The 11,020-nt window shown below is 25.6% G+C and overlaps 2 protein-coding genes across 2 annotated transcripts in view; both read left to right on the forward strand.

Annotated features, from left to right (window-relative positions):
* The window catches only part of LOC101899067 (tetraspanin-18), a 116,846-nt gene extending 112,423 nt beyond the window's left edge, over window positions 1–4,423 (forward strand). The window contains exons 8-10 of the mRNA XM_059119455.1: window positions 2,194–2,268; window positions 2,403–2,690; window positions 3,608–4,423. Of these exons, the coding sequence (XP_058975438.1) occupies window positions 2,194–2,268; window positions 2,403–2,690; window positions 3,608–3,760 (516 nt within the window). The 3' untranslated portion in view covers window positions 3,761–4,423. The remainder of the gene's footprint in view (window positions 1–2,193; window positions 2,269–2,402; window positions 2,691–3,607) is intronic.
* Window positions 4,424–9,840: 5,417 nt separating this feature from the next.
* LOC105261903 (uncharacterized) lies at window positions 9,841–10,538 on the forward strand. Its single transcript, XM_011294868.2, has 2 exons — window positions 9,841–9,925; window positions 10,026–10,538. Exons 1-2 carry the CDS (start codon window positions 9,923–9,925, stop codon window positions 10,536–10,538), a joined length of 516 nt encoding a protein of 171 aa, XP_011293170.2. The 5' UTR covers window positions 9,841–9,922.
* Window positions 10,539–11,020: the final 482 nt, after the last annotated feature.

An 11,020-nucleotide genomic window follows, 5' to 3' on the forward strand; every position in this document is an offset into this window, starting at 1 on the left:
GCGGTAAAAACGTAAACGCATAATGTTTACTTGTAATATATAAATTTGGAATGTATTTTTCCTAAAACCTATTAAACTTAGGCATATGGTTTATACTGAGATTAGTAGTGAAATTTTGTGCAGAATATTCCTCTCTTTGACACTTTTGACAAACAATCAAATTTTGAGGGAGATTTTAATTTACAATGGAAACCTTTTAATTTATCCGTGAAAAACGTACACATAATTTTTACTTAAAATATATAAATTTGGAATGTATTTTTCTTAAAACCTATTGAACCCAGACATATGATTTATTCTGAGATTAGTAGTAAAATTTTGTGCAGAATATTCCTCCCTTTGACACTTTCCGCAAACAATAAAGTTTTGAGGGAGATTTCGACTTAGAATGGAAACGTGTTAATTTTGCCGTGAAAAACGTAAGCGCATAATTTTTACATTTAATATATAAATTAGGAATTTATTTTTCTTAAAGCCTATTAAACCCAGACATATGGTTTATTCTGAGATTCATAGTGAAATTTTGTGTAGAATATTGCATCCTTTGACACTTTAGCCAAACAATTAAGTTTTGAGGGAGATTTTAACTTATAATGGAAAAGTGTTAATTAAGCCGTAAAAACGTAAACACATACTTTTGACTTGTAATATATAAATTTCGAATGTATTTTTCTTATAACCTATTAGACCTAGACATATGGTGTATTCTGAGATTAGTGGTGAAATTTTGTTTAGAATATTCCTCCCTTTGACACTTTCTCCAAACTATTAAGTTTTGAGGGAGATTTTGACTTATAATGGAAAAGTGTTAATTAAACCGTAAAAACGTAAACGCATAATTTTTACGTGTAATATATAAATTTGGAATGTATTTTTCTTAAAACCTATTAAACCTAGACATATGGTTTATTCTGAGATTTATAGTAAAATTTTGTGTAGAATATTCCTCCCTTTGATACTTTTTGAGGGAGATTTTAACTTAGAATGGAAACGTATTAATTAAGGTTTAAAAGCGTAAAAACACATAATTTTTACTTGTAGTATATAAATTTGGAATCTATTTTTCTTAAAAGCTATTAAACCCAGACATATGGTTTATTTTGAGATTCATAGTGAAATTTTGTATAGAATATTCCTCGCCAAACAATCAAGTGTTGAGGGAGATTTTGACTTACAATGGAAACCTGTTAATTTATCGGTGCAATGGTAAACACATATTTTTTTCTTGTAAATATTGAAATTACGAATGTACTTTTCTTAAAACCTATTAAACCTAGACATATTATTTATTCTGAGATTAGGAAATTTTGTGTAGAATATTTGTTCCTTTAACACTTTCCGCCTAAAACAAAATTTTACACAACTTTCATGCATCAACTCGAAAAATGGCCGAGATAAAACTGATTAAAAAAAATGGAAATATCGCATTTTTTGGCTAAATTGATGCAAATATTTTCTTGATATATAATGGAAATAGAGATTACTCTTCTTTGATGACCTATAGTGATGGAGAATATTTTTGCCTTTAATGTCCTCCTTCTAAAATGGTATTTTGTAGGAGAATTTTACATAAATTCACATGAAGTACGATTTTAACCCCAATATGATTTTTTTTATGTATTTAGGAATTCCTGCCGTTGAAGTAAGATTTAAACTTTTCTTATATTCTGGGACCTATAGTAGAATTTTTGTGACAAATAATTTTGTTAAAAATATTGACTTGCTACGATGCCGTTTATATGGAGTTACAGATCATTTTTTGAAAAAAAGGGTGAAAATGACACTTTTCTCATATACGCCTAAAAGTATGCAACGATTAAGAAAGCTTTGCCTAGGAAACAAATGTTATCTGGGGGTTTTTATATACAAACCGAGTATTTTGCATATATTTTCTTGATATTTAATGGAAATAGAGATATCTTTTCTTTGGTGACCCATAGTGAAATTTGATGGGGAATACTTTTGTTTTTGAAGTCATCCTTCTAAAATGATGTTTTATAGGAGAATTTTGCATAAATTCACATGAAGTACGATTTTAACCCTAAAATTTGTTTTTAATATTTTTTTAAATTTCTGATGTTTGGGTATGATTCAGACTTTTAATGTATTTTGGCACCTATAGTTGGATTTTAAAACATTTAATATTTTATTATGAACTTTTTTTAAATTTCCTTTTATTTTTTCCCATTTCAGTATGGAGTCTTTATGATTTTGTTGCTCATCGCCGAAATTGTTGCCGGTGGCTTGGCGGCTTTCTACAAAGAAACGGTATGAACAAAAATTTCAATAATTATAGATAATTTTGTTATTTGTTGTATTGCAGCGATTGCAATACAACATTTAGATTTGATGTAATATTTAATTTTCTTCATTTTTTTTGTTAATTATTTCCATCTCCCCAGGCCCGCAACGAAAGTAAAGGCTTTTTACAATCGACCATTACCAAATACTACACCAGCTCTGAACACACCGATGCCGTGACCCTGATGTGGAACCAAATGATGACAACCTTCGGCTGTTGTGGTGTCGTCGATTATCGTGATTTTGAACAATCGCCTTCGTGGTTGACCAGCAAGGGTAATCGCACCATACCGGAGGCCTGCTGTCGTTTGAAGGATATCAAGAATTTGATACCTGAAGATGAGTTCTGTGTGACAAATCCCAGTGAGGCAAACAGTTTCTACATGAAGGTAAGAATCTTGGGGGAGGAAAATAAAAAAAAATGGGTGGTTGGATGAAATGTAATCTACAGGGTGTGATAAAAAACTGCAACAAACGTCAAACGCCATAATTTTTACATTTTTTTTTTTTCTTTTTTTGTTAATTTTATTCAGCGAAAGCAAAAAATGTCGGAAATATCATCAAATTTTAAAATAAGTTGCGATTTGTTCAAATTGGTCACCTTTGGCACGAAGTATGGCCTTCAAACGGCCAATGAAGCCGTCACACGCTGCCCGAATGTTGTTCTGCGGTATTTTGACCCATTCCTCGGCCAAGCGAAGCAACTCTTTAGCTCTTTTGAGTCTATTTTTTTCCTAAGAACTTTTTGGAATTTCAATGGCTTTACCCCCAGCTAATTTTTCAATGTTTGCCGAATGGAATATTGCGATATGTTCAGCTCACGAGCCATTTTTTCGGCCACTGCGACGCAGGTTTCGACCAAGTCGCTTCTTTACTTTTCGAACCATTTCTGCTGATGTTGCTTTTCAGTATCACACAATCGGTAAGGAGCAATGGTACGAGACACAAAAGATTTATCCACATTTAAATTCTGGATTCCTCCAACGATAGCCACTTGTGGTTTCCCAGCCAAATATAAAGAAATCACCCGTATCACCCTTGAATTCCACCGTGAATATTTTTTTTTGAGAAAATTCTCGCCAAAATGCTTTTGTACGCTTGTAAACAACATTATGAGCTATCACTAGAATAATTTTAACAGCTGTCGGACGAGTGGCTTAGAAATGACAGCAGTCCTAATTTGGTTGCAATTTTTTTATCTCACCCCGTGAATGTCTTTTCCACTCCAGATTTGTTCTATTTTTTTAAATATTTTTAATTTAAAAATTTAATTAAAAAATGATTTTTGTTTGTTCTTTTTTTCCAGGGCTGCTATGAAACCTTCACCGACTGGATCATCATACATCGTGAAATTATTATTGGCGTTCTGGCCGGTGCGGGCATCATCCATCTTTTGGTTATTTTCTTGGCCTTCTGTCTTTCCAAATCCTTTGCCAAATATCATGGCATGAGACTGTAAACCATGGAAAGCAAATAATTTTTCTTCAAAAAAAAAAAGCTGATGAAACTCTGCCTTTATTTTCTACACACTTTGATACTAAAATCTATTTTTTTTTTTTCAACTTTATTACTTTTTATTATTATTTACAAAAAAAATGGAAAAGGACCATTTTACAAAGTCAATAAATAATTTTAATTATTTAATATGATTTCCCTTTTTGAAAACCTTCTCCTATCCTACCTTGATTAACCTTTTCTTTTCATTTTCCAAATTTGACAATTGAAATCAAAGACATCAGAAAAAAAAATATTGTTATTTATTTAAGTTAAAAAACAAATTTTAATAATGAAATATTTGAAATATAAACAAGTGTTTTGATAACATTCATAAAAATAAAATATTACCCCTTACTCCTCCCCCAACCCCCAATAATGCCAAGCTACAAAAAAGACAAGACAATATCTCTTTGTTTAGATGACCCAAAAAATATCTTTCAAACAAAAAAGAGAATTCGTTTTAATTAAAATAACCCCCAATTTCGTTAAGTTTATTATTATTTTTTAATTTCTTTTTTGTTTTATATTTTATTGTATTTTTTTCTTTTTGCAAATATTTTTTTCTTATAGTCTTAGAATCTTATTATTTTATTATAAGACATTCGTTTTGTATTATATTGAAAAATATTAAAAACAAAAAACAAGACAAACAAATCCACTTAAAACATCACATTAATATTGTTTGTTCAAGAAACATATGTACATACATATGCATATACATAAGTATAGTTTTTAGCATATACATATCTAACTACTATTTTTCTCTTATTGATAAATATGAAATTAAATTAAAATATTTTATATTTAAAATTTATATATGATTTGTTATTTTTTAAAAAAAAATTCAAAATATTGTTTAAATATATGGTTAATAACAAATTGTTCTTTGAAGATAATAAAAAAACAGGAAAATTGAACAATCTTTTTTTTAATTTCATTTAAACTCCTGATTTATTTTTAAAAATTGGAATAACATTATATTTCTTTTTTCAAGTTTTGTTAAATTTTTTCTTCTGCAGCGTTATTTTAGATACACTATATAAAAAAATTCAAAATATTGTTTAAATATATGTTTAATAAAAATTTGCTCTTCAAATACAATAAAAAAAACTAAAAATCGAAATTTTTTTAATTTAATTAAAATTCCTGTTTTAATTTTACATTTTGTTATTTTTTTATTTTAATATTTTTTTTAATATATATTTAATAAAAATTGTCCTTTGAATATAATAAAAATCTGAAAAATTGAACTTTTTTAATTTAATCAAAATTACTGTTTTATTTTTAAAAAAAATAGAATAACTATATATTTTTTGTTTTCATCTTTTGTTAATATTTCTTCTACAGCATTTAATTGGAAACAATATGTAAAATAAATTCAAAATATTGTTTAAATATATTTTTGATGAACATTTTTCTTTGAATATAATATAAAAAACCGAAAAATTGATTTTTTTAATTTAATTAAAATTCTTGTTTTATTAAAAAAAAAATAATTAGTTAATGTTTTCACATCAGCAGCGTTAAGTTAGAAACAATATGTAAAATAAATAATAAAAAACCGAAAAATTAACATTTTTTTTAATTTGATCAAAATGTTTATTTTAATTTTAAAAAATTGGAACAACATTTTATTATTTAGTTACATATTTTATAATTTTTTTCTTTTATTGTTTTTTTTCATTTTGTATCTATTATTTTTTTTTTTTTTGCATTATTTTATTTTTTTATTTTTTCTATTTCAATTTTTGTTAATTTTTTTCTTCTGCAGCATTAAGTTAAATATACTATATATTAGATACAATTTTTATCAATTTGAATATAATAAAAAAAAAAACTGAAAAATTCAACGTTATTTTTTAATCAAAATTTCTGTTTTATTTTTCAAACATATGAATAATATTATATATTTTTTATTTCACCATTTGTTAAATGTTTTCTTCGGTAGCGTTGCTTTGGAAACATAATATAAAATAGATTCAAAAATATTTTTTAAATATTTGTTTATTAAAAAATTTTCTTCGAATATAATAAAAAATGAAAAATTTAACATTTGTTATTTAATTTAATATTCCTATTTTATTTTTTCAAAAAATGGAATAACAGTTTTTTTTTTATTTTTTGTTAATTTTTTAATCTACAGCGTTAAAAATTTAATTTAGTTAAAAATCATAAAATTTTTAATTTCCTTGATTATATTAAACTTACTTTTTGATAATTTTAATCATTTTTACATTGTATAGTTTTCATTTCAACATTTTTTTTTTTTTTTTTTTTTTTTTTTGTAACCAAAATTTAAATTTTTTTTTTTTTTTAATTAATCAAATTGCTCTTTTCAAATAATATTTCATTCTTTCTTTCAATCCTTGTTAATTTTTACCTTAATCTTAAGAGAATTTTCTTATAACTATATTTCTCATAACCTTAACTTGAAAACTGAAATCATATCACAAATAACAGCAGCAGCAAAAACATCACTGATATTTATTCATTAAGAGTGGGTTTTATATATTTAGTATATATACACATATACAGAAATTGTGACTATGTTAAACCTTTAGTATAAATGTTTTCCAAATATTATTAAAAAAAAACGTATGTTTTATTAAAAAACACAATGTTAATAAAAAAATAATGAAAATTAAATTACATTATTTTATTTACGAAAATAATAATTTCGAATCGTAATTTCTACAGAGTACTATGGCTCTAAGCAATTTCCTATTTTCCCAAACATTTTTTTTTTTTTTTTTTGATTGTTCAATCTAAAATCTTAAATCAATGTTTTTGAATTTCAAAATTTTCCAAAAAAAAAATAAATCAAACTACAAAATTATATCGATTGCAAAATAAGACTAAAATCGTCCAAATGCTTAAAAGGTGAATGAATTTTCAATTTATGGACATTTTCTATCCACTCTCAAAAACCCATTAAATTCATTTTATGGACCATCATTAAAAAAAATATTGGTTATGACGAGACAATTTAAATTAAATACAAACATTCTGTTATTATGTGTTATAATTATTTATATTTTCTTTAACGGCCTATTCCACAATTCGAATAGCAACCGCCATCTACCTTTGAAATGTGATAATAATTTTTTGTTTGCAACATGAAAGTGTTCACAAAATCTAGCATACTTTAAGGAGCACCTGTTAAAGATTACCATTAAATGATTTCTGTTAGTTAACAGTTTCATGTTAAGTACTGAGAAAATGCTCACAGTGATGGCATACAAATGAGTACAGATGACTTGAAAAACAATTTTGATCATAGAAAATATTGAATTTTATACCCTCCAACTCGAAATATACATTTTTGGACGCCACAAAGTATATATATTCTTAATCAGCGTAAAATTCTATATCGATTTAGCGATGTCCGTCCGTTTATCCGTCTGTGGAAATCACACTAGCTTCCGAACGAAATTAAGTAGATTGATAAAATTTTACTCAAATGTATATTATGTCTGCAGGACTTTTGGTATTGAAAATGGGCCGTGTAGGGCCACGTTTTGGTATAGCCCCCATTCAACGGTACCTCCCGATATTCGGCATTTTGATGATTTTAGCGACATTATTCACCGGAATTGTTTTAAATTTGGTATTTGAAGTTCGTAATGGATAGTACAGCCCATGACGTCATCGTATAGCCTCTATATAAAGGTAACCCCCGATATTCGGTATTTTAATGATTTTAGCGACATTATTCACCGATTTTTTTTTTCAAATTTCGCATTTGAATATTGTAAAAGGCTTATGACAAAAGTTGCCTATGCAAGTCCACGTGGTCGTACACATACATTCGGTATTTTTAAAATTTGAACGGAATTTTAAACTGATTTTATTTTTTTGAAATTACCAAATTCATTCCAAATGGTGGATGGTATTCAAACTTTGGCCCAGGCGAATTTTATTTTTAAAAAATTGGAATAATATAAAATAAATTCAAATTTACATTTTTTTATTTCATCCTTTGTTAATTTTTTTCTTCAAAATACAAAAAAATAAAAATAAATAAAATAAATAATAAAATATGTATTTTTAAAAGACTAATTTTTTATTATTTATTTAAAAAAAAAATATTTTTAAAAAATTGGAATAACATTGTATTTATTTTTTTTTTATTTTTTGTTATTTTTTTCTTCTGCAGCATTAAGTGAGATTCTTTTCATAAAATAAATTTAAAGTATTGTTTAAATATAAAATAAAAATAATAATAATAATAAAAAGAAAACTGAGAAATTGAAAACTTTTTTAATTATTTATAAATTTTTTAATTTTTTTTTATGTAAATCTATTTTTTATATTTAAAAATTGGAATAATATTATATTTCTTTATTTGTTATTTTTAAAAAGTCTTCTTTATTTTTGAAAATTGGAATAACATTATATTTTTTTATTTCATCTTTTGTTAATTTTTTTCTTCTGCAGCGTTAAGTTACATACGCTATATAAAATAAATTCAAAATATTTGCTTAATAAAAATTGTTCTTTGAATATAATAAAAAACTGAGAAATTGAACATTTTTTAATTTAATCAAAATGTCTTTTTATTTTTAGAAGAAATTGGAATAACGTTATATTTATTTTTTTCATCTTTTGTTTTTTTTTCTGCAGCGTTAAAATGGAAACAGTATGTAAAATAAATTGAAAATATTGTTTAAATATATTTTTAATGAAAATTTTTTGTTTGAATATAATATAAAAAACCGAAAAAATTATTTTATTATTTAATTAAAATTCTAGTTTTATTTTTAAAAAATTAATTAGTTAATGTTTTCTCTTCAGCAGCGGTAAATTAGAAAGAACATGTGAAATAAATGCAAAAAAAATAAACAAATAAAATAAATTAAAAAACCCAAAATTTATTTTTTTTTTTTAAATTTAATCAAAATCTCTATTTTATTTTTCAAAAATTTGAATAGCATTTTATTATTTTGTTACATGTTTTTGTTAATTTCTTTTTCTTCCTGCAGCGTTAAGTTAGAAACACTATATAAAATAAATTAAAAATATTGATTAAATATATGTTTAATAAAAATAGAAAAACTATTTTGAAAACTGAATAATTGAACATTTTTTAATTTAATTAAAATTGCTGTTTTATTTTTAAAATTTGGAAGGACATTATATTGTTTTTTTTATTTCATCTTTTTTTCTGCAGCGTTAAAGTGGAAATAATATGCAAAATAAGTTCGAAATATTTTATAATTATATTTAATAAAAATTCTTATTTGAATATAATAAATAAATATATATTTTTTTCATTTAATCAAAAATTAAATAAAGTCGAATATGTTTAAAAAAAAATTCTAATTCTGAAAATTTAACATTTTTTTAATTTAATAAAAATCTCTATTTTATTTAAAAAAAATGTATTTATTTTTTCATCTTTTATTTTTTTTTTCTTCTGCAGCGTTAAATTGAAAATATTATATAAAATAGATTCAAAATTTTTTTTAAATATTATATTTAATAGAAATTGTTTTTTGAATATAATAAAAAACTGAAAAAATAGTTTTTTTTGCATTTAATCAAAATGTCTGTCTTATTTTAAAAACTGCACTGTCATTATATTTAATGGTGGATTGTATTCAAAGATCGGCCCTGGCGAATTTACAACTTTTTTTTTGAATATTGAATTGGCATACAATTTAAAGAAATGCTAAAGTCAAGTAGCTACAGATAACTTGTAATGTAAGATTTGATGTGGTATCCGCTGGAAAAGTTGTGCAAGGTTTGACCCCAATTGTGCCTAAAATATCGGTTCGAAATTCATAAGAATTGCAATTTTTAAATTTTCGAATAAATTATGCTTGGCTTGAGGTTGTTTGTACCTTTAATTTTTTTTTCGATATCCTTATATTTTTCCAAAAAAAAAATCGCTAAAAATTTTTGTTTTGTTCCCATAGAACAGCATGCAAGTGCATTAATATCTCAAACATGCATAAATTATATGATAAGAACATCTTTCTGATTTCCTGTGTGTCAGCGAACATTTGGCCAAATGAAGCATTCACATGCTAGGCAAAGTGAGGTGTATAAAAGCAATGACCAAACCAGAAAAATTATCATTGACAACAGCGTTTGAAGATTTAAAGCAACAACACAGAAAACAATGGTAGGATATTGTTATATAAAAATATTTAATTATTTAAACTCTATTCAACATTTATTTAATAATAATTTTTATTCGAAAAATTCAACTTTTTTTCTTCTAGAATTTTTTACAATTCTTCATGGCAATCAGCCTCTCCGCCCTTGCCTCCTGTGAAGTGAGCCGAGCCTACTTACCGGTTAGCAACCGGGAAATGCCATTATCCGATGAAGCCGTCGGCGATCTAATGGCCACCGAGAGCAATAATCTTCCACCACCCAAAACCAACGATTTAAATTCACCTGAAGTTCGACTCTTTCCGCCACTTACTCGCGAGGATCGCACTTTTAATCATCACAATTATTACCAACAACAACTACATCTGCAGCAACAGCAACACCAGCAATTATTACAAAATCTAGGAGGTGGTGGTTTTTATTATCAAAAATACTATGGCGTGGTACCCTTGAGGGCTATATATCTGGATCGTTCGGGTGGTTATGGTAATAAGCTAGGAAATGGAGGAATTCAAGAATTGGCAAATGGTGTTTATGTATTCAAACCCCTAGACAACAGTATATTTGAAGGTGTTCCAGTTGGCAATGGAAAAGGTTATGTTTTCGATAAAAAGTATTGAAATTTCAAATTTCGAAATGAAACACTTTTATATAAAATTATTTTTTATTTAATAAATAAAATTATTTTTACTGGGCAAATTTAAATAAATGGAATGAATATTTTATAGGAATATGTAGACAAAAATAAAAGTTAAATTTTCGATCTTTATTTTTTGTCCAATCCGTCAAAAGTCGACACAGAATTTTATGAATACAATCCAAATTGATTTTTTATTTTAGGAAAAATGTGAGATCTCGAAATCTCGTCTAATTTTATCAATAATTCCGTTGGAAATGTTTATTGAAACAGAAAACCTATTTGAACCGAAATTGCTGTGCAGCCATTTTCACCAAATACCAGGGGCCCAGAATTGAAAAGCAACAATAGAAAATGCATGAAATTGGGTCTTGTAATACCACGCAAATTTGTTAAATTAAAAGCCATAGCATAAGTTAAGGCGCTTCTTTGAAAATATTGCTAACTGGCAACACTTTATTGTCA

The sequence above is a fragment of the Musca domestica genome, unplaced genomic scaffold, assembly GCF_030504385.1.
Source record: "Musca domestica strain aabys unplaced genomic scaffold, Musca_domestica.polishedcontigs.V.1.1 15, whole genome shotgun sequence".
Taxonomy (NCBI): domain Eukaryota; kingdom Metazoa; phylum Arthropoda; class Insecta; order Diptera; family Muscidae; genus Musca; species Musca domestica.